The 24,559-nt window shown below is 37.4% G+C and overlaps 1 protein-coding gene across 1 annotated transcript in view; it reads right to left on the bottom strand.

Annotated features, from left to right (window-relative positions):
- msi2a (musashi RNA-binding protein 2a) overlaps nucleotides 1-24,559 on the bottom strand; it is a 163,893-nt gene that overhangs the window by 88,013 nt on the left and 51,321 nt on the right. Inside the window, 1 exon segment of the mRNA XM_042732996.1 lies at nucleotides 23,026-23,118. Within this exon segment, the coding sequence (XP_042588930.1) occupies nucleotides 23,026-23,118 (93 nt within the window).

Below are 24,559 nucleotides of genomic sequence, written 5' to 3'. Positions count from 1 at the left end.
AACTCAGTATAACACAATGACTTCACTATCACATGTCACAGCTGATTGGTTCTCTCCTGTATTGGTAGCCAATGAGCTCAACATTCAAATACTTGGCTAATGCTTGTGGTATCAGTTTGCAGCACACTTTAGAAACCCTCCACCTTCCCCAGCTCCACCTGTATAGATCTGCTACAGGGTGATCATGTATACTATGGGGGGTTTTCATGTTATATGTGCAGCAGCAGTATTTCTTACATGCTCACTCCAGCATGTTGTGGATGAGTAGCATCTCTCGGTCCTTCCGCAACAGCAGTCATTCTGTGAGTTGTGATGACAAAAATAGATTTATAAATACTAATTAAAGGCCAAGCTTTAGATTACCAAACATTATTTAGCTGTCGCTAAATTATGTTTTTTCTCAAGGTTGGCCCCTAAAAAGATCACACACAGTGCCTCAGTACAGCTGTCACAAGGGAACAGCATTAAGAAGCTTCTTTAGGTCAAAGGGTTGCACTCATATCTCACTCTCTTCCTCCGTCCATCAGGAAGCGCTTCAACCCCTCTTCTCTTTTCCTGCATCGGCTGTCGGGCGGCCATCTGTTCTCCCGCACAGACACAGAGGACATATGAAACTCCAACCGCTGTCTGGCCTGATTAAAGTACAGCACAGCATCTGCACACAGAGATCAGATTCATATACACCATTCGTCTGCTCTGCGGCACGTCCCTGACTGTTATACTGTGAAATATCAGCTCGTCGAGGAGTCGAAGCAGTGAGCTATCAGATACTGATGGAATCGGGCCTCCGCTGAGAGAGAAAAGACTCTTCGTCACACTTCCTTGTCACCCCAGAGAAGCAGGGCATTGTGGGACGGCTGACATGAACACACCAAATCCATAATTCATGAGTCATGCTGAACAGCCTGGCAAACATGCTGCTCACAGCAACGACAACCCACCGCTGAACTGTGTTTCCCTGCGAGAACGCTTCCCCCGTTGGAAGCGAAGCGGGAATTGTGCAGTGCATCGAGAGAATGAATGAATATAAGCACAGTTGTTGTAAACTTGGGATCTCTTCCTCTGCAGCTGCTGCCATTGGCTTGTGAAAATCACACTGCTAAATGAAAGTGGACAGAGCGCGACTTACGACTTTTTTCTCTGTTCGTCTTTGCAATTGCTCCTTTTTACAGACCTGTGAATGATAAAGAGCATCAATACAAAGAAAAAGACTTTCATCTCCTGACAGACAGAGAGAGAAATCGCGTTGTATCATCAGCGCATGGTAATTGTACAAAGCCTCCCTCTCTTCTCTTTGATTTCCGGCCACTCTAACAATCGCTTTCTCACACTCTCTGTGTGCTGGAGCTCACAATCTGAGCCGCACAGCTTTACCTCAGTACATACTGTAATTATGAGCAAAGTCGGGCACTTCCATAAAGGATATGACCAACTCCAGCCCCAAACACAGCTGGGGAGACATGAGATGTCAGCTACAAACCAGCCCAGGATACATCAGAAATAATCCGCTGAGATCACCGTCTCGCTTTCATCCAGATCCTCTCCGCTGAGGTCTGATCTCCACCTGACATCTGTAATACGGAGAATATCAAAAGAGAAACTACAAAAAAAAAGTGTTTTCAGTATCTCATTCTGTGTTGCATCATCATGGACCAGACCTCACCTAGTCGCAGCCTCAGATGACATGCCCACAGACCACCAACGTTCATAAACAATTAAATGAATTTTGTACAAATAGAGCACATTTGTGTCAATGAATCAAATTCTGAATCAAGTTTCAAATCAGAGACACTATTATAATATTTCTATCTTCGCCATCTTCACAGGTAGTGACACAAAAAATGTGTACAAAACCCCTACAACAGCTGAACTCAATGTGCAAATAAAGGTACACAAAGTACATATAATATACTTGAGTTTCCACTCTTCTGAGAATTATATTCATATCACATTTATTAACCCCTAAATGTCACAAAGCAATGAGAACAAGACTGCAGTAAAAACAACCCATCTTAATAAACAACCTAGTCAATCCACTCACTGTATGGTCAATTTCCTGAATACAATGAAACTCATCAGTATGGAAAATTGATAGAGCTGCAGAACAGGATCTCCAAAAAGCATATCTGTAATTTTGTTTGAACACCCAGTTCCAGTGTGAGAAAAGGGCACTGAAGTGTAAACACTCTCACTGACGGGCCGAAGATTGCCACCACAGCCGGCCGCTCTGCAACCATGGCAATTAGGGCTTTTAATAAGATGAGAATATTGCTGATAATAATCAATTAGAGGCCTTTTAACTGAGGAAGAGCTGAGAGAGTCCCACTCAGCTTAGATCAACACACTCTCAACTCTCACAGGAATCAATCAGGGACAATCTGTTTTCCTAGTTAAAAATATTGAATCACCTCAGAAGCCAATACATCAGAGCTCTCAAACTATCGGCCCAGAGATAATCCTTAAATATGACCAATAAACAAATTTTCACTTTATCCATTTCGGCATTTAATATTACATTAGAGGGCTAAAATACAAATGTAAAGACAATTTTCAAAAAGTAAATATAAAAGAACACAAACCTTTCAAAGTGATGACCAGAGCCAGACAGCGATAAAAGGCAAATCTGATGTTCACTCTAGAATTGCTAAGAGTCTAGACCAGGGGGTCTGAGGGTTTTGGTGTTCATGTATAACCACTAAATTAACCAGCACTAAAGAAATAAAAAATTCAAAATTCAACAGAACATTCCCTCCCCACCATCAGCATCTCTGTACTTTATTGATCACCAATAAATGCTCCAGCTGCCAAGATGTGAAAAATTCATATTTCAATTTTGGTGGCTGTTTTTGAAAGATTTATTACCAACTTGAAATAAGAAGACCGTGCACAACAACTCTCTCATGACCACATTCACAACTGAAATGATCATCTATCTACACTAAAGCTTACTGAATAAAAAACAAAATGTTTGAAACTCTGCCCTCAGGATATGGCTTTCTGATGCACAAATGTTTGGGGTACTAGGTTTCATTAACAAGAAAGTTTGATATATACCTGTCATAAGTCTGAAAGCTGCAACCACAGCATCCAAAACCTGTTTGGTTACTCCCTGATTAGAGCAAGACCTGTTTTTATCTAGTGCTTCAACTCCATCAAAGGAAACACTTGCCTCTTGAGGTGGGTTGATTATGTGCAATACACAAAACATTCCAACCTAAAAACAAGAAAAAAAACAGGGTTCCAACCCAAAAACACAAATAATATAAATGATTTGACCCAAAAAAAAATTGCAGAATCTTAGGGATAGTGCAACAGTGCAATATCTTTAAGATAATGATGGGTATAGATGCAGATAGTAACTAGTCTTTTGGTAATTATTCATTCAAAGAAGAGCCCTTCGTTTCAGGAATCAGGCAACATTGGTCCTGATCTATGTATGTTTTTAATTCACTAAATGGAACCGGCTCATAAGAGTCATTTGTTCATGAACATTCAGAAAGACATTTTACCCTCATTATCTATATTTTTACCTAGCTAACCTACTCAAAGTTTTCCTATTCTTATAAAAAGGTCACTGTATATATGTCTGAGCTCTGTACACATTTGCAACCACAGTGTTCAGTTAATGGCGTTTGGATTCAGATATGGTAATTCTGATGAAGGCTGTCAGTAATAACAGCTGCAGGCTGAAAGAAGATGCTGTTAACAGCTCCGGCTTCTCTTTCCTTTCTGCATGCAAACATTAGACTGATGGCGATAATGCCAGGGTATATATTGCCTACGGTAGTTCACCCTGTCTCATCCTCATTCTCTCTCCTAATCCCATCAAACACACACAAAAAACACACACAAACCACAAAATTCACTCAAAAAAATACCTACACATCTGTCTTGACATGGTTTCCTTTTGCTTCTTATCTTTCAAACATATTGATTATAGTAAAGCAATCACCAAGCATCTGAACATCCTTCTCCATGTCTACAGTGTGGAGGAGAGTGCCGTGTATCTCACCTCTCCTCTGACTGCTCTTGAAATGACTTGCTAAAGAGAGGCTGAGGGTTCTTCTTCTGAGAGAGAGTGAGTGTTAAATCAAACCCTTTGAGGAATCACACAACACCACCCACATAGCAAACAGCTTAACACAGCAACTCACGGCAACCATTATTAACATGACTGTGTTACATCCTGATTTAACTCTGCCAGTTACAAGGGTGTACAGAACACAATGCGAGAATAAACATCTCACACACACACACTTTACTTTGCTAACAGAGAGTTTTATACAGAGGACAGTGAGTGGTGGCATTCACTTATGTCTGGTCCAATGTGTGTTGCACAGCTCTCAGTCAAATCTTTCTAAATCTCCCACAGATGATGATCTACACTCTGCTGACATATAAAAAACTTCTACCGACAGACCGGCCTACCAACAGACAGATAGATAAATATACAGTATTAAGTAAAAGATGGAACAATATATAGAAAGATGGAATTTTAGAGAGAACAATAGAGATATACAGAGAGATAGTGAGAATTTGATAGAATGATATATATTTATATATAAATATATAGAAAAAGAAAACCTAGAAAAAAAAACAGAGAATGACAACTTATATAAAGAGAATTATATACAGTGAAACTGATAGACTGAATGATAGATGCACAGAAATTTTATATATAATTTATTCTCTATATCATTCAGTCTATCATAGAATGTAGAGAGATGTATAGAAAGATAGTAAGAATGATAAGCCCCTTTCACACTGCGATTCCGGAAAATACACAGGTAATGTGTCCCGACAATTGTTCCCGGGTCGCTAGATTTTGCACTTTCACACTGCCAGTAATTACCCGGAATATGTGCGTGCGTTCACACACAACCCATAAAGGTCCCGGGAAGACACGTGATATCAGGATGTGACATGTAATGTACGAGTCGATAACGCTAGGCACGTTAACTTTCACTTAAGCTAGCGAACGATCTCAGCGTCAGCGTGGAAAGTGAGGAACTAACTGATCTCTGCTTCATTACAGTTTGCACATATTTTTTTCGTCGAGAAACGTTGACCTGCCTTCAAAACACCGGCTGAAAAAGTCGTGCGATAAAGTGCGTCATCAATCAGTTAAATCTCGGGACGTGTTTGCGTTCACACAGAAGGTGACCCGGCAATGTTACGGCAATTTTCCGGGTCCAACGTGCAGTGTGAAAGGGGCTATAGAAGATAGATATACAGAAAAATATAATCTACAGGGACTAAAGACAATATACTATATATATAGAGGGAGAGAGAGAAATATACAGAGAAATGATAAATTACCAGAATGACAGAGACAGATTAAGATAGACAGAATGACAGAATGTTAGAATGACGGATAGAACGATCAATAGAACAATAGGTAGAATGAATGTCAGACAGAACAGATAGACAGAGAACAATAGATGTACAGAGAGAACGATAAATGCAATAAAGCAGATTTCCAAGTGTGGTCTCGGTAACTTCCAGAGATGCAGACACGAGCTGTGTGTCAACTGAATGTTTTAGATCTCATCACTGTTTTCCACCGGAGCTGTTCCTGTCAGTTGTGTGTGTTCTATGTACAACTCAAATGTTTCAACTCTCCACTAGGGCTGCACGATATTGGGAAAAAATGACATTGCGATATTTTATTTTTCTGCGATATATATTGCGATATGAAAAATAATCTAATGTTTTCTTACAAACAAAAATGGGGTGAGCACACTTACATTCTCATTTTAAATGATTTAAACATCAGAGTATTATTTAAATTAGAGTAAATTATTTGTTTTTAACTTTAGGATATGGTTTGAATTGTTAACATATTAACTAACATGAACTTACCATGAGCAATACTTTTGTTACTATATTTATTAATCTTTGTTTATCTTAGTTTATAAAAACACAGCTGTTCATTGTTTGGTAAATGTTACTTCACAGTGCATTAACTATGTTAACAAATCTGTACAACTTTTGATTTCAACAATGAAGGCTATAGCCTAAATGTTGAAATTAACAATGTTGTAGAAGTGCAGTTTAGTAATAGTAAATGTTAAATAATGAAGTTAAATAGTTTAATAAATAGAACACTATTGTAAAGTGTTACAGATTTTTTTTATACACCAATTCAGACGTCTCGTGAGTTCAGTGTTGGACAGGTCAGTTGTTTAAACCATTCATTAAATTGAATAGGTTCAAAGGAATCATTAGTTCGCGAATCAGACGTATACAGCACATGTTGTGTAATTATCTCGGCAGTTTAGAATATTTTAGATAGTTTTTTTTATTATTATTATTTTTTGTTCGACACCATCGTGTCAATTGATTTTGATTAATATGCGCGAGGGAGAGAGAGCAAGACAGCGCTCGTGTTGTCTGAAGACGGTGAAGGTGAGCACGCGCGCGCAGCCGGGGCGCGCTCTCGCTCTCTCGCTCTCTCTCTCTGCTCATTCTTATATGCGCCCTGTTAAACTGACAGGACTTAAAAACACATGCAAATGATAAACTTCCCCTCTATGATGGTTAAGCTGTGCATTTAATCCGCGAATCACATTCGTCAAGGGCCGGGAAGCAGCTGGCCCGTACGGTTAATAAATAACGGATCAACTACGACAGCCTACATCGCACATCCTGCGATGTGACTATCGTGGATTCGTACATCGCGATATCGATGCTTAAACGACACATCGTGCAGCCCTACTCTCCACCCAAATATAAAAGCTGCTGCTGGTTAGTGATGATTTGACTGATGAACTTTCGACTCAATTGGTTTTGTCAAATAGTGATAAGGCTTTTCAGATTTATGGAAGTCACCATCTTTGATATTACTTTGGTCACTCTCGCTATGGCTACCGATAAGAAATACAGGCCTGACTCCCATTGCACGTTCATATAGACAGTATTCAAGATGCTACTGTAAGCTGTTTTGTGAACAACACTTTTCGAGATCCACACCTGCCACTAAATGTGGCTGTCAGTCCCAATAACTGACAGTGTGAATGTGGCCAGAGAGAGAGAGAGCAATCAACAAAAAAAAGTCTGAATTCCAGTTCTCTTGGTCCCAGCAGTAGACAGAAACAGACGAGAACATGTGACTTGCTGATCTGTAATTGTTATGAGCGTCTCTCTGCTCAGTCTGTGTGTCTGAACTCTGGCTCAGGTGCACCTGAGGAGACGTTATGTCTGTGAACTGTGCGAATAAAATGGTGTGCTGTCATACCCAGCCCTGTATGACGGGCATCAGGACCCTCCGTCACCCACTGAGGTCACAAACAGGCCCAGCTCTCATTCCCGGCCGTATGATGATTTCATCCTCAGGCTAAGATGCATCATTCAGTGTCTCTCGGGGAGCAGATGGCAGGATGAGAGGGGAGGGGCCGTTTCCCCAGGAACGAGAGGACCGATCTCTCTCTCCCTCTTCAGAAAGTGAGACTCTTCATCTGCACTCTGCTTGATGAGCCTTTAAGAGTTTTAAATGGGTTTTTGGCTCTGTGGCTCCTCAGGAAGCGGCCCACCTGAGTCCCAAATGACTCTTCTTTTAAATGGCTGCTCTATTATCAGTGCTCAAGTCAAATTTTGATGTGTGGATCATCTTGGGGTTCTTTTCTCACTTTTCTCATTGGTCAAGTTAAGGGTCTCAGTGGAGGCCCGTTGGAAATCTGACAACCTTCCCTTCTAGAGCTCATTTTCACCCGATCTCACACAAAGCAGTGTCTCTGACACAGAGCTGGGCCTCTGTTGGTCTAGCACAGCCAGATTTTTGACAATCTGCATAAAGTCTGGTCTAGTTTGCAGCTTGCTCTTGCCAAGAACTGCCTAATTAGGCAAGAATCAGCATCTAACCAACATGTCAAAGGACACAGCTCACGTTTCACAAATCTAATATGTGTGCAATCTTTGTGAAAACAAATAATAATTAAACACAAATACACAAAAATCAAAAAAATATACAATTCTCCTTGTGGAAATCTCACATGAATGTTTTTCAAAGCCACAAACCTTACAAGTGTTGGCAAACCAAGTGACCAAGTTTTTAAGGTAATCAGATTTACGTAATTAACATACTGTAGCTATGTCAGAAATCCAAAGTCACATGAGAGAGCAGGTCTGTGTAGGTTTTTCCCTCCAAAGAACACAAATCTCTTCTGACAGACTGTCTCTGCAACATTTATGCGAAAGGGACATACTGACCATGCACTTTTATATATCTGTGTATTCCTGTTCATCAATATTTTCTGGTCAAACTTTCCCCACTTTGTCTGTTTTACCCCTGCCTTGTCTCCAGGCCACTGTGAGAACAAACTTCCAAAACAGCATTTTACCCAGGACCAAAAAAGAAGAGGAACACATTCAATATGTCCTCCTGTACAGGCCGAAGCCCAAATTCAGCCATGGACAAAAAGGGTTGTGGAAACACAAAAGAGCCAGTGCCGAATTTTAATTAGCCACTTAAAGAATGAGAGATTCTGCTCCCAGTTGCCCTTGCCTTCTTAATGACAAGGAACTTTGAGCAGCTTTCCCAGGCACTCCGCCAAAACACTCAGTCTATTCTTTTCTCTCTCTCTATCTATTCTTTAATTAATCTGCTTTTCTCATTTGTAAGGTTTTGTTCCAGCAGCTTCACTGTTTCTGCTCAGTGAAAAAGAGAATGAATCTTCAACACAAGATAGAAAACTCCAAAACTCTGCTCTATTGTCACTCATGGCATCCTCTCTGTCAAAACCATCTGTTCCTTGAGACAATGGTGTCATGTCTGTGAAAAACAGCCCAATTCAGGGCTTTATTTCATTGGTCGTAAAGCTTAATGTGGCTGGAATGCTCTCAGATATCTGAGCTATGCTGCTCACCAGAAGTATCCAAGCTAGTACATACTAATGAGCAAGTGTGTTAATTTCATACTGGACATGGCGATCAAAAAATCTTTCAACTAATAATTTTATCCAGAATCACAGAATGCAAAAAATAGTTAAAATAGCTCAATATAATGTTTAATGACAAAAAAATGCCCCATACAGTCCTCAGGCTCATGACCAACCACACAATGTACAAGAGGACTCAGCAGGTAGATTCACTTATACTGATAATCGGCATAAATGAAAGCAGAAATCAAAATCCCCTGATCCGCTAGCCTCTCATTATCAATTTAATTAAAGCAGCTTGGAATCTACAGAATTTCCCTGTATCGCTAAAGGTCTCTGGGAATGAGGGGAAGGGTCTCCTGGTGTCTGGAAGGAATGAAGCAAAGATCATTTACACAAGGATTCAACACTTTCTTTAAATTCATTTGTTCATGGGTTTAAATGTCAGAATTGTCCAGAGTGCTCCCTTTCACACTCTCTCTCTCGCACACATTCAAAAACACAAATGAAGGCTATTTTTGCATTTTCAAATTTATATTTTAATACTAATTTCAAATGTTTTTTATTTCTGTATATTTGAAAAAATTCTAATTTTAACTAAAACAAAACAAAATTGTTTTATTTAAAAGCATATTTTATATATACTATTTAAAATAAATTTAAATAAATGTTAATTCAAAATAAAAATAAAATTAAGAACAATACTGATTTATTTATTCATTCGTTTATTATTCATTAATAACATTAAACTGTCTGTTAAAGTCAGCTGACAGTTTCTGATCACTTCGTTCTGCACTGTCCCTCTGAAGTGACTGCGGCAGCACTCATGCCAACTAGACTGATGGTGTATCTTCACTCTCTCTGTCTTTCTGTCTGTCTCTTTCCCAGCAAGTGTGTTAGCCGTGCCCTTAGTGTGAGTGCAGGGGTCAAATCTTCCAGCATAAATCAACACGGTCACTTCAGTCCCTTGTCTCAAAACAAGAGAACACACAGACCATACTCCTAAAGATGATGAATCTCTCAATTAAAAATGATCTGAGACAAGAATAATGCAGGTTTCACATGACTCATCATCTCACAAAGCTGACACAACTGCAGCTAGACCTAAATTATGTCAATTAAAAATCACCTGACTTTGAATTGGCACTGTTCTCAGACGAGTCCTGTTATATCTGCAGCTTGTTAAACAATGCATGAAAAAACAGAGATAACTGTGGGTCAGACAGAAGCTCTCAAAGTACTCAAGCCCTAAGTGCGCCTCCATTGTCAAAGGCAATATTCATAGACCCTCCATGACTCTGCTGTAAATTCTCTATTTATATTCCCTATTTTATAAATATATATGTGTGTGTGTGTGTGTGTGTGTAATATTACCATCGTGCAGGCCTCTCAAACTGACCAATCAGAATAGAGATCCTTGCAATACATGGCAAAACTGTCATTTATTCCTATTTTTATGGTGTGTAACAATGCAAGTGTGTGTGTGTGTCTGTCTGTACAGTGACCAATTAGAGCAGCCCAAACAGCTGTGAATAAACTCACACACAGTTTCACTCTGGAAGACTTTCAATTACACTGGCCAGTGCTCACACACACACACACACACTCACACGCAGAGTCATCTAGGAGCTCAAACCATCAGCCATACTGGAGTCCATCAAACACTCCTCTCTACACACACATTGTGCAGATTGAGGATAATAGGTGCTCATGTTTTGAGAGATGCTGCCAGTGTGTGTGTGTGTGTGTGTGTGTGTGTGTGTGTGTGTGTGGAGACACTAAGGTCAAGCTGGTTAATGAAGCAGTCTGTTAGTGCTAACGATGATTACCTCTCCACCCCGCCTAAACATTCATTCCCCATAATCACCACCACACACATGCTCCAACCTCACACAAAAAAATTATTCAGGAAGAAGTTTCAGAAATTAGAGACTTGCACCAGTGATCCCCATGGAGCAGGTCAGTGACATTTTGGAAGGTTAGAGATTTGATTGGTTAAAGATTTGAGCTGCTAACCAAACTGGTTATTTCAACAGAGCAAGGACGTTTTCTATTATCATTCTCCTTTAAACATCTTATCCTTCCGTCACAGAAACGATTCTGCTGAATCACAGAGTAAGACATCTGTGTCCCCACTTCTTTATCATTTAAAGACGTAGCTGTTCTTTCTAGCTATGTTAGCTGCTCATCTGCACTCCCTGTTAGTGAATGTAGATCAGCGTCTTCCATCATTCATTGGCTCTGGGTACTGCTGGCAGCGATCAGCAGACTTGTCACTGAAGTGTGTGTATGATTGACTCTGGGCACATTCACTGAAGATCAGTAAACACAATCATGAGAACAGAGCAAAACACAATGCACTCCAAAGAAAACAATTAAAACAACAGCTAATTAATACAGAGCACAGACACCAATCAAGATAGCATTATCATGCTGCACACATATGCTTATGTAAAGTAATAAATAAAGTAAAATAAAAATAAAATAAAATACAATAAAGGCATAAATTATTCATAAGATTACTTCACAGTATTTGAATAAATTAATTAACAATAAATATCAATAAAATGTAGCGCAAATACTATAGAATTGGATGTATCCAAAATGAAGTTTCTTCAGCAAAATGAGGTGTTAGATTTAACAAACTTCTAGAAAAGTAGCTTTTTCATTTCATCAAAAAATTTCATCCTCAAAGTATGGCTATATTAGATAGAAACACAGTTTAAGTGCAGAGGCTGTTCTTTAAAGGTCACACGAGCACTTAAGCAGCAAGAATAGTCAGAAACCATCTCCTTGTTTCTCTCTTTTGCCACTGTACATTCAGATCGAAGACAATCTAGAAGCTTCCCACCTTCTTAACACACACACACACACACACCTGTCTGTGCGATTAACTGTATGACTGACGATTTGAAGCAGAGAACAGAAAGCTGTAAATTACTAAAATGATCCAATTGTGTTTGACGTTAACCCTCAGAAGGAGGGAACAGAACAAAATAAAAGGGGAAAAAATAACTAATAATAATAGTAAAATGATTTTAAGCATGTCGGAGGAGCCTGTAATTCATTTTTTACCACTGAACTAAAGACCCAGATTGTATTAACAGCTGTTACAGCACCAAAAACCTTGCAAAAATCGCTAATTAAAGACGTGTTGAAACTTGCCTTCTCTGTCTGTTTAAATAAAGAAGTAAGCAATGAGGAAAATTTTCAGATAGCATGATTCTCACATTTTTAACCAATTAAAACCAGTTTTTATATTTTTCAATTCATAAATTGTAAAAAGCACAGAGAATCATCTCTCTGCGTGAACAGAAACAACTTCTCCAAAACATACACACACCTCATTATAACCAACTTGCACAAACACGAGCCAACAAAAAAACAAATTTAAAGCAGAAATCAATTATCAAAACAAAAGAAAAAAAAAAAGTCCAGATCAAGTTTGTTTATTAAAGCCACATACAGAGTCAAATCTCCCTCCTTTTGTCAGCCTCATTTCATTTTTCATTTATGATGATGATGATAACTACAGAAGTCACTACAGAGAAACTGAAGTGGGGACTTTTTCTGAAATATCTAAATAAGCCTGACATATTTATATTTTAAGAGGGTTTGCACAAGGAAATGGACATGAGAGGTCAGCCATCAGTGAAATGCTGCAAAAATCAGAGCTGAGAAGAGTCCATTTACAACAGAACAGGAAGGTGATATGGAGAAAAAGTGAACTGTTACTTACATAAAGCATGTGCAAAATCACATCATCCAAATAGAAAATAAAAACAGATAAATAGCACATCTTCGTGTGGGTTCAGGTTATGAGAAGAGAGAGTTATGAATTATTTCGTCAGATTGCCTTTAGCTGAGCTGCATTAGAGGGTCAGAGGTCACCACAGACACAGAAATGAAACCTCACCAGCAAAATTCACTATAATTAAAACCTTTCCAGAGTCACCGGGCCACAGACATATTGAAGCTATCTGAAATGTCTCCCTAGGTAGAAGATCCCATGAGAGAGTGTGTTGCATCTGCAGATTCTCCATGATTAATTTGATTATAACATTTGAGGTCAGTAAGATTTTTTTTTTTTTTTTTTAATTGAATACTTTTATTCACCAAGGATGCATTAAATAAATCAAAATTTACAGTTAAAACATCTATTATGTTATAAAAGAGTTTTTGGTCAGTATCAGCTCTTTTCAGCACTGATAATAATAAGAAATGTTTCTTGAGCAGCATATTAGAATGATTTCTTAATTAACATTTTACAACTAGAAAACAAAAATCATCTTTGCCATCACAGGAATAAATGTGACCCTGGACCACAAAACCAGTCATAAATCACACAAGTATATTTGCAGCAATAATCAACAATACACTGCATAGGTCGAAATTATAGATTTTTCTTTTATGCCAAGTAAAGATCATGTTTCCATGAGGATATTTTGCAAATTTCCTACCGCAAATATCAAAACTTCATTTTTGATTAGTAATATGCAATCAGTATTTTTTTCAAATAGTTGTATCTCAGACAAATATCTCAATATCAAAACAAACCTTGCACCCTCCGATCACAGAATTTTCAAATAGTTTTACAAATATTGTCCTATCCTAACAAACCATATATCAATAGAAAGCTTATTTATTCAGCTTTCTGATGACGTATAAATCATTTTGATAAAAAATAATTTTTAAAAATTTACCCTTATTAAATAATATTATCATTTTAAATATATTAAAATGGTAAATATTTTTTTTTAAATATTACTGTTTTTACTGTATTTTGATCAAATAAATGCAGCCTTGGTAAGCATAAAAGACTTCTTTCAAAAACATTAAATAAATCTTACAGACACCAAACTTTTGAATGGTAGTGTAATTCACACAAAGAAAACCCTGTCATCACACCACCCTCTCGTCATTTCAAACCCTTTCTTTCTTCTGTGATACATAAAATGAGATCATCAGTAAATTACGACTTCAATTTCATTGTAATCTTCAAACAAAACTATTGTATGGCTTCAGAAGAATATAAAGCACAGGTCTTATTGGCTACTTTTATGGTGATTTCTGGAGTTCAGCCTCTGGTCACTGTGATGTGTGTCAAAATTTTGCTATTTGTGTTCCACAGAATAAAAGAAAATCAGATTCTTTCTTCTGGAACAACAAGAGTGAGTAAACAATAGCAGAACTTTCATTTATGGGTGAACTAATCCTTTAATTTCTCTGTTCATCAGAGACATTCACATAGCAGGAGACAAATGAAGCATAAATGAATGAAAAAATATAAGGTTACTTAAGGCCAGAAAACCGTTTTTGAGCTGTGTGTGTGTGTATGTGAGGTCCTTCTCAGCCTGAATTGTCTGATATTACAAGAAAGAGCTTTGTTTACTCAGGATATTTATGCAAAAAAAGCTTACACATACAAACACCAAAGCACACAAGCGTGTTTGTTCAAGTGCGGGAAATAAGAGGCTTTAGACAAAAATCCACCTAATCTGGAGCGAGATGTTAATTTATCCACTCTGGCTTAACATTCTCTTTCCTGACACACAAACACACACACACGGGACAGAGGAAGAGGAAGAGGAAAAACAAGGACATAACTCTTTGTCTTTTAAGAGGACAGCCTGTGGGTGGAAGTCGTCTCAGGAGAGGCTCTGAGTTTATGTACCGAAGTACGTGAGCGATCAAACCGTAAAAGGTAGAGGGAAAAAAATTCTGCGCACTCAGCACATACCCACTTTGAGACACTCACAATGAAGCCAATTAGATTTCAGTCCTGTCAGAGCTGTTCAGACTGCCAGAGTTCATATTCTAAAGACATAAAAATGCTAAACTTTGCAAATTAAAGTTAAGTCATAACTTCGATAAGAGCAGGTTAAAAGAATTTTCTAGGTTGCTAAATACACATTAAAGTCTATCCACAGCAAAATGTCTCTATTGTCAAACAGAATAATTGTGACTCAAAAACATAAAACATAGCAAAGAAGTTTGTCAATGTCAATTCAGTGTTGTGACGCTTAAAGGGATAGTCCACTCAGTGAAAACTGTCATTTACTGATCCTCAAGTTGTTCCAAACCAGTTTGACTTTTCCGTCTGGAGAACACAAAAAGAAGATTGTTTAAAGGGTTAGTTCACCCAAATATTAAAATTATGTCATTAATGACTCACCCTCATGTCGTTCCAAACCCGTAAGACCTACGTTCATCTTCGGAACACAGTATAAGATATTTTAGATTTAGTCCGAGAGCTTTCAGTCCCTCCATTGAGAATGTATGTACGGTATACTGTCCACGTCCAAAAGGGTAATAAATACATCTTCAAAGTAGTCCATGTGACATCAGAGGGTCCGTTAGAATTTTTTGAAGCATCGAAAATACATTTTGGTCCAAAAATATCAAAAACTACAACTTTATTCAGCATTGACTTCTCTCCCGGGTCTGTTATGAGCGCGTTCACCTCACATCCGGTTCGCGAACGAATCACTCGATGTAACCGGATCTTCTTGAACCAGTTCACCAAATCGAACTGAATCGTTTGAAACGGTTCGCGTCAACAAAAAGCATTAATCCACCAATGACTTAAGCTGTTAACTTTTTTAACATGGCTGACACTCCCTCTGAGTTCAAATAAATCAATATCCCGGAGTAATTCATTTACTCAAACAGTACACTGACTGAACCGAGCCAGATAACGAACGAAACATTGACTCATTCTCGAGTCAAGAACCGGTTGCATCGGTTTTCGGATCACCGGTAGTGATGGGAAGTTCTGTTCTTTTCCGCGAAACCGGTTCTTTTGGACAGTTTGATTCAATAAACCGGTTGCTGAAAATGGTTCACCAGTTCTTTTGCGCTCGACGTAATGACTTCATTGGCGATGATTGCCCTTGATTGAAGCCTTCGGTTTACCCGCGCTCATAACATTAGCACAGAATCGGTTCAGAATCAATCACCAAAAGAACCAGTTCAGTTCAGACGCGCTGTGTGTCAGTCTGAATCACCCATGCGCAGTATCATCAGCTCCTCGGTTCTCGAATTGGACGCGTCCGACAGAAACGGTTCTTGACTCGAGAACGAGTCAATGTTTCGTTCGTTATCTGGCTCGGTTCAGTCAGTGTACTGTTTGAGTAAATGAATTACTCCGGGATATTGGTTTATTTGAACTCAGAGGGAGTGTCAGCCATGTTAAAAAAGTTAACAGCTTAAGTCATTTGTGGATTAATGCTTATTGTTGACGCGAACCGTTTCAAACGATTCAGTTTGATTTGGTGAACTGGTTCAAGAAGATCCGGTTACATCGAGTGATTCATTCGCGAACCGGATGTGAGGTGAACGCGCTCATAACAGACCCGGGAGAGAAGTCAATGCTGAATAAAGTAGTAGTTTTTGATATTCTTGGACCAAAATGTATTCTCGATGCTTCAAAAAAAATCTAACGGACCCTCTGATGTCACATGGACTACTCTGAAGATGTTTTTATTACCTTTCTGGACGTGGACAGTATACCGTACATACATTCTCAATGGAGGGACAGAAAGCTCTCGGACTAAATCTAAAATATCTTATACTGTGTTCCGAAGATGAACGGAGGTCTTACGGGTTTGGAACGACATGAGGGTGAGTCATTAATGACATAATTTTAATATTTGGGTGAACTAACCCTTTAAAGAACGCTGGGAACCAAACATTAGACCCCAATGTTTCCCATTAATTACTCAGATCCTGGTGGCCCACCACAGTCCAATCCCACCGCCAGAGTTTCATAATGAAGCAAAAATATTTGTACACTTCTCATAATAACATAAAATGTCTCATTATGTATGTAATCGGTTGCACAGATTAATTGTTCACCTTGTGACTAGCAATGTGCGCTAACAGTAAATGCTTTTAAATGCTTTAGAACAGAGTGTATAAAAAAATATACCTAAAGCTCAAAAGGCAGATCATTTTCTTTTCAGAAGCACTATTAAGAGTACAAGACAATTTATGACTCTTGAAATTCATTGATCTTGCAGTTGAGGAGCTGCTGTCAATCACAGGGTGGTCATAGTTGAGACTGAGATTTCTCCAAAAACACATGGGCCAGACAGATACCGCTGGGTATCACAGGAGCACTGGCCTGTTTCAGGATCAGTATCAGAGCCAGTACGAGATCACCACACAGACATACTCTATTTACAGTGGGTTGAAGCCTGCATATCGCACAAACATCTGTCTAACGCTGCAGTTTTGGGTGTATTCCTGTAGTCCCTGTGGACACACAAGCATCCAAGTGATCAGCTCCTCTAAATGTCAGAGAGGGGGACATCATCTCACGGCTGTCTGCAAACCCTGTCACATGAACAGCCAGGAGAATTCAGACTGTCCACAGGAACAGCTATCTTTTTTATGTTTTAGAAGGAAGTCTCTTATGCTCACTAAGGTTGCTTAAAAATAAAAAAATAAAAAAAATAAATAAAAAAAAAAAATAGAGTAAAAACAGTATGAAATTTTATTAAAATTTTAAATAACTATTCTCTATTTTAATATATTTTAAAATGTAATTTATTATTGTGTTGGTCCTCAGTTTCACATAATCCTTCAGAAATTATACTAATATGCTGATGCTGCTTAGGAATAATTTCTTATTTTATCAATGTTGAAAAATGCCGTGCTACTTAAATTTGGTGGAAACGATAATTTTTATCCAGACACTTTGAAGAATAGAAAGTTTGAAAGAACAGCACTTATTTGAAACAGAAAATGTTTGTAACATTGCCTTTACGGTCACTTTTGATCCATTGTATGCATCCTTGATGAATAGAAATATTTATTTCCACAAACTTTTGAATGATAGATTAAGGCCTGTCTATATTAAATAGGGCTGGGTTTTGACACAAATTTCACAATCACGATATGATTCTCATACACAAACTTACAATTTGATTGATTACCGATTCGATTTGATTCAATATCAATTATTTTGGATATATATCAGGTACAGTACCTGCAAAATTTTCTCAAGGAAAAAAAATCTCTCTTTTAATGCTGTAAAATATATATGAGAGTCATTTGGTACTACATTACAATAATATTGAAGGTTAAAATGGACTGATTTGTACGCTATACAACTGTTAAAATTACACAATGAAGTTTTTTAAATAATAAAGTCACAATTACATAATATTTCTACTTAAATTCATATTTTTTAAATATAAAAATTAAAATGGTGGCTGTCATAAAAAATTGATGGATTTAAGCATAAATTAAACATAAGAACAGTAAAAATATAATAATAATGAATATGTTTTATGGTGCATATATTTAGCAAAATACACCTCTCTACAGTTTATTTTTCTGGCTGACTAACGAGTTTATGGTCACCGAATATTTCTGAGGTAAATGTGACGTTACATGACATTGTTTACAAAACTTCATATTGACGTATTTGCGCGGCTGAAACACTGATTGAGAGATTACATGAGACAGGATACAGATTGTAAAGTTGTACTCTTTATTTTAATTTACCTTCGGATGTTTAGTAATGACTCATGTTTATTTTGTGCTGAAACTGGTTTTAATGTGGAGGAGATGATTAGTTCATCTGCGCTATACTCGCTGCCCCGTCTGTTGAACTGAGGCACTACAGCGATCTGTCACTCCAGATTAAACAGCGCCAAAACGTCATTTTTTGTTTGAATACTGCAATACAATGGACATAAATTAAAACCTGAGACTTTGTTTCATATTAAAAGCACCAAAGCACAATGCTTATTGCAATTTATTGGATGGGAAGTGCCCTTCAATTAGAGATGCACCGACTGCAATTTTCTTGGCCGATTCCGATTTCCAATTTTTTGTTAGTGTGATCTGCCGATACCGATTTTTGCCGATTATGATTTTTTTCCCTAAGAGATATAATTGACAGCATATACAAACAAAAATCTACTTTTCTTCAACACAAAGTTTCATAATAAAAAAAAAAAAAAAAAAAACACAAGTAAAAAGTCAGTAATAAAATAAGAACAAATAAAAAAAAAGCAAACAAAAGCACAAATAAATGCAATAGAATAAAGAGAGCTATGAAACTACATTTTTTTCAGGTTAAGTAAGTTTTTATTCAGGTAAAAAATACTACAGAAATTAAAGTAATCAAATGTAAATTTTTATCAAAGGTAATTTCTGTAGTCTTCATTGTAAAAATTAAATACAAATTAATGCTTACCATTAAAGTTATAAAACGTATTCAGTCAAGAGCAGAAAGTGATTTTCTTTGTCTTTTGTTCTTTGATTAACATGACAGCAGGAATATTGGGCTGCGGTCCCTTTAAGAGTTTATCTAAGGACCCAATATACTATACCACAATAGCCTCTTTCTCAACCATTTAACGTTCCAAAACTGACTGTGTTTATTTAAATACTCGCCAAGACGGGCATTTTGATATAATTTTTTATGTATTTGAACGTTTTAGTGCAGTTAGCCACTCATTTTGGTATTTGTGGCTCACAAGCTGTTTGAGAATGAGCGCAGCTTGTGCACTCCACTGATATAGATCAGTGGTGGTGTGCGCGCTTTTGGTGTAAGTGCGAAAACTGCAGGAATGACTAAAATAATGCGCAGTACAAGCACTATTTAACCGGTTCGAATGAGACGTGTATGAGAGAGAAGTGGTCGTCGGAGAGAAGAGAGCGAGAATGCTCTGCTGACGTTATTGCCTGTGCAGCTGGTAACAAAACAGATCAGGTCGAAATCCGAAAGAAGTGAGACTGATCAGTCGGTCAAAGATCTGGGGCGATCATGAGGAAAATTGGCCGATTGCGATCCCTGGCTGATGGATCGGTGCATCTCTACCTTCAATGTTCCATCCATTAACTGAAAACAGACTAGACTAATCGATTCTTGGGATTTAAGAACCAATATCTTTCCGTAAAAAAGAGAATCGATTAATATCGAGATATCAATATTTTTTACCCAGCCCTAATATTAAATAATAAGCAACTAAAATAATAAGCAGCTACTAAAGAGGAAAGAATTTCACATACTTTATATCACCACAAAAGACAACAGCACACAAATTCACAAGAATATCAAGCAAAACTATGAGCACACTCACTCACTCTCACACTCATCAACACTTTCTAATGAAAATAAATGCCTCTTTCTTTTCAAGGGAAGATGTTTTTATTATACATACGTATTTGCACTTACTCTAGTCAAATGTATGTCTAACATATACACACACACACTGAAAGCAGATGTGGTATTATATGGGCCACGAAATGTAAAGTTATGTTAATGTGCACCTGTAACTAAATCAGACAGCTGATTTCAGTGGAACATAAATATGACAAATACAAAAACTCCAAAAGAATGGGGACATCTTTTGTTAGGCCTTAGACAGAAGTAAAAAAATTCTGGGAAGTGAAATGCTCCTGCATCTAGATCCTGTATTTTGGCATTTTAAAACAGAGTCTGCGAGTCATTTTGTGGTAGCTGGGGCATTGAACATCTGCTAATGGTCATTAAATCCATTTGGCTGAAGTTATTACGCATTCATGTCACTAAATGAAGCAATACACTCAGACGCCACACAAACGGAAACAGTCATCTGCCTTTTTTTTTAATTACCGGCCTGCTATTTAGAAAATCTCAGTGAACACTAAACATCTGCCATGATATTAGAAACACATTTCCTGTCTCTGACCCCACAATCATTGTATCCTCTGAAAACAATTCTCTGTTTCCTCTGAACGGAAGAACACAAGCACCCTGAGGTGGCAGCACTCTCTATCTCTCTCTCGCTCATGTCTGTGGAGGGACTCATTATGAGCGATGGCCAGCTGTGTCTCTGTGTGATGTTCATAGCTGCACTTGAGTGAACTCACTAGTACACACTTGTGTATGTTCTCTTCCCTGTCCAAGCACACACCTGCTTGAAGCACATCAGTGTTTGTGCTTAATAACGGCTGCTCTGCTTCTATCCCTCCATTACAATGGACAACCAGTATCAAAACCAAAAAGTGCAGACTATTATGTGAAATGACAAAATAGATTTAAAGAGTCTATATAGAGAATTCAGAAAACCCTGTTATTAGCGACACCTGTGGCTGTTAATTTCACTGCAGCTGAAAACTGATTTGTGGTGTTCGCAGTCATGCTCACTTCACAAAATATTAATTAGACTGGAGTCATGTGGATTAATTGTTGATTTGGACTATTCTGACGGCACCCATTTACTGCAGAGGTGAGGTGAGCAAGTAATGTAATGCTTAATTTTTCCAAATCTGTTCCAATTAATAAACAAACACATGTATATTTTGGATGGTCTGAGCGTAATTACATTTTCAGAACATTTAAATTTTTGAGTCAAATATTTCTTTAATTTGATGTGAATGAGAAGGAGTAGGGCCCTATGATTTTCGTGATAATCAAAAATATGAACTATTTCCTGAAACCAAGAATAATACAAAATTTAAATATTTAATCTGAAATACAGACTATTAATTTTGGATGGAAACATAAAAAAATATATATTTTTTTTTTAAATAAAATTTATTAATTTGAGATGTTTTTGATTATTAATATTTAATGAAACCATTAAAATGGAATCCAGAAAATTAATGGAAAAGAGAATTGGGTAAAAAATAAAACTGGATTTGAGAAAAAAATTAAACATATTTCATAGGGTCTTAGCAAAATTTAATTTTTGTTAAATCTTTAATACATTTCTGATAAATATTGTAAGTTTCATGATTTCAATAAATTAGACAGGCTTTTTGGTTCATAAAATTTAATTTAACCATTAAAAGAGTCTAGGAAAATTAACACAGAATCCAGAAAAATTTAAACAGAAAAAAAAAAACTGGTATTTGGAAAAAAATAAAACTGAATTTTTGGGGGAAAAAATGGATTTCATAGGGCCTTAAAAGAGGCTGTAAAGAGCAGAAGTCAAAAATGCACACTGTTTTTCACTGTGTTGTCACTTGTTTAGCCAATGAAACACTGAAAACTGCTCTCAGCAGAGGTTTCCCTGAAAGAGGTAAGAAAACTGTGAAATCACCACCTGTTTCCTCTTTTCGGCTCTTAACCAACTGCCACAATTACCCAAAACACACACACACAAAATTAGAAACATACACACATTCACCCTGAGCACTGATGCACATAAACCAGATCCATGCAATTACAACTGAACTTAAACACACACACAAGTGATGGCATTTAAGAACACTAAGAAATTCCAAACATGTCCAGTTGAGACGTGAATTGCCTGACCGCTCTCTCTCTCTAAACTCTAAAGTACCGGATTCCCATCTGCGGGAGTCTCAGTGCTGCACAGATACACAGAGATAATGGCAGTGTACAGCAGAGGGCCAGTTTATTTAATAAACATAGAAATCCACCTGAGAAAGAGAGCCTTTTCACAGCCTGTGGAAAATGAAAGAGAGAGAGATCTGAGAGCAGAAAAAGAGAAAGAGAGGGGCTCTGATTTCAGATGACATATTCAATCACACTGATTTGTTTGTGCTCTTAAAATCTTCCACGAGAAGCTAAGAAGAGGAGCCATGAGAAGCTAAAAAAAAAGCTTGTCTCATATAATCAAGTCAATCAAGTCCTGCTCAGCCATGATGATTGCGGCCGTCGTGGCAAATACTTACACTCCGATTCATTTTTATTTATACAGGCAGACAGGTAACATTAACATCCTGCAGTCTTTCATTCAGAGTTGAAATTTCCATAACTATGGCAACAAAATCCATATAAAGATACAGTCTAACTCCGCCCTTATGTCTAACCACAACAATCTAGCCATACCCCACCCACTCCCAGCCCAAACTCCACCCCCAACTTCACTCATCTCATCCCAGCCAAACCCATTATAGCCCCACCCCCAGGCAGGTGCTAATCAATGTCAGCTACTTGGCAGTAAATGTTTAGATATAAATACTTCATTCACTCTGTAAGTTTCAACATCACTGAAAACACTAGCAACAGTTTCCTGAATCAACCACATCGCCTTAACCCACCTGTGCCCTCATTTCCAGCACTGCACTGTAACGGATACATCCGGAGCAGACACAAGCGAGTCTGTGTTCGCCTAGGCATGGAAATCTGCAGATGTTCACACTGGAATATCAGTAGGGAGTGATGTTCTGGTCTTACCTTTCCGAACTGTTCAAAATACTGTTTCACATCTTCAACGACTGTGCTTGCTGATAATCCACCCACAAATATTTTCTTTGTTCTTGTTACCATCTGGAGAGAAAGAGAGAGAGAGAGAAAAAAAAAAGAGAAAAACATGAGCAAAACAAAACACTTTCAGATCAAGCGGACACCTAGATTGCAGACAATGATTACAACTATTCAGATGATGATTTTCATTAGTTTGTTTAAATATAAAAAAAAACAAAAAAACAAAAAAAAATACAAATTAAATACACAGGAGGAGAAAGAGACAAATCATTTATATGCCTACATTTCAGTAACAAACATTAAGGTTTATGAAATACCAAGTAATAGATCAAGAAATAGAGTAGACTTTTTTTTTTTACCAGATTATGAGAATGAGAAACAAAGAATAGAGAACAAATATAGCAGAGAAATTTGTATTAACGTTTTCTGCACCACTATTTATCAAAATCTGTAGTGCTACCCATAGTATAAATATATATATACATATAAACTGTTTTTTTTTTTTTGTTTTTTTTTTTGCTGAGTTGTGAGCTTATGAATTGTAAGTGACAAATTTGTTTGTGTTTAACGCCATCCCAGCTTCTGTGGCTATTTTCATGGCGAGAAATATTATCTGTAAGTGACAAGAGTGAAAAAATGACTGCTGCAAAAACTAACTGAAAAAATAGCCCTTTATTTTACAAATTGTGCATACTCTAAAATAAAGTGCAGAATAGAATGCCAACAAAAGTCCAACTGTCAGTTTACACAGATTCACAATTAAAACATATTGAAGACAAAATACCAGAACCTTCTATTCCGTGCTTTTGACTATCATTTGTCATCTTGATTTGTGGTCTTTTTTCAGTATACTTTCATGTTTTAAGGTCAAGTTGAGGTCAATTTTTTTTTTAGAGATGATCTTCCTCTGTATGAAAGCTTTAAAATAGGCACAGTGCTGATTCCAGTCTCACCAGATGCACCTTCCCAAGATTTCACAGCTAATAATGCTGTTACAAATCACTTTTCACTGATGCCACACACACGTTTGGCACCATTAGCGAAGCCATCCATTCAGTTAAACCCCTGACATGTTTACTTCTGCTCTGACACACATCCAGATGCTTTTCAGCTCCAGACACACTTAGAAACAATAACAGAAAAAAAAAATCCTTCCTTTTCCCCTCAAAACTCAATTAAGGGATAGAGGAAAGGAGGGAGGCATTAAAACCTTGATTAATTCCTGAGCCGGGTAAGCACAAAAGATTTCTACAGCACACAAGGAGAGGTGACAGCACCATAAACAAAAAAACACAAAAACAGAAAAAAACAAAACAAACGAAGAATCTAAACACATGCACCTTTAGGAAATTTAATAGCCAAATAAAAAGTGCATTAAAGACACGGCAATAAATTACATCATTTGTCTTACAGCAAAAACAGTAATATTATTACAGTTTAAAATAACTGCAGTCATTACTCCAGTCTTCACTGTCACATGATTCTTCAGTTATTATCAATTACT

Source organism: Cyprinus carpio, chromosome B10, assembly GCF_018340385.1.
Source record: "Cyprinus carpio isolate SPL01 chromosome B10, ASM1834038v1, whole genome shotgun sequence".
In the NCBI taxonomy this organism is placed as follows: domain Eukaryota; kingdom Metazoa; phylum Chordata; class Actinopteri; order Cypriniformes; family Cyprinidae; genus Cyprinus; species Cyprinus carpio.
The sequence above is the reverse complement of the archived record's forward strand: the minus strand, read 5'-3'. Positions and strand labels throughout refer to the sequence as shown.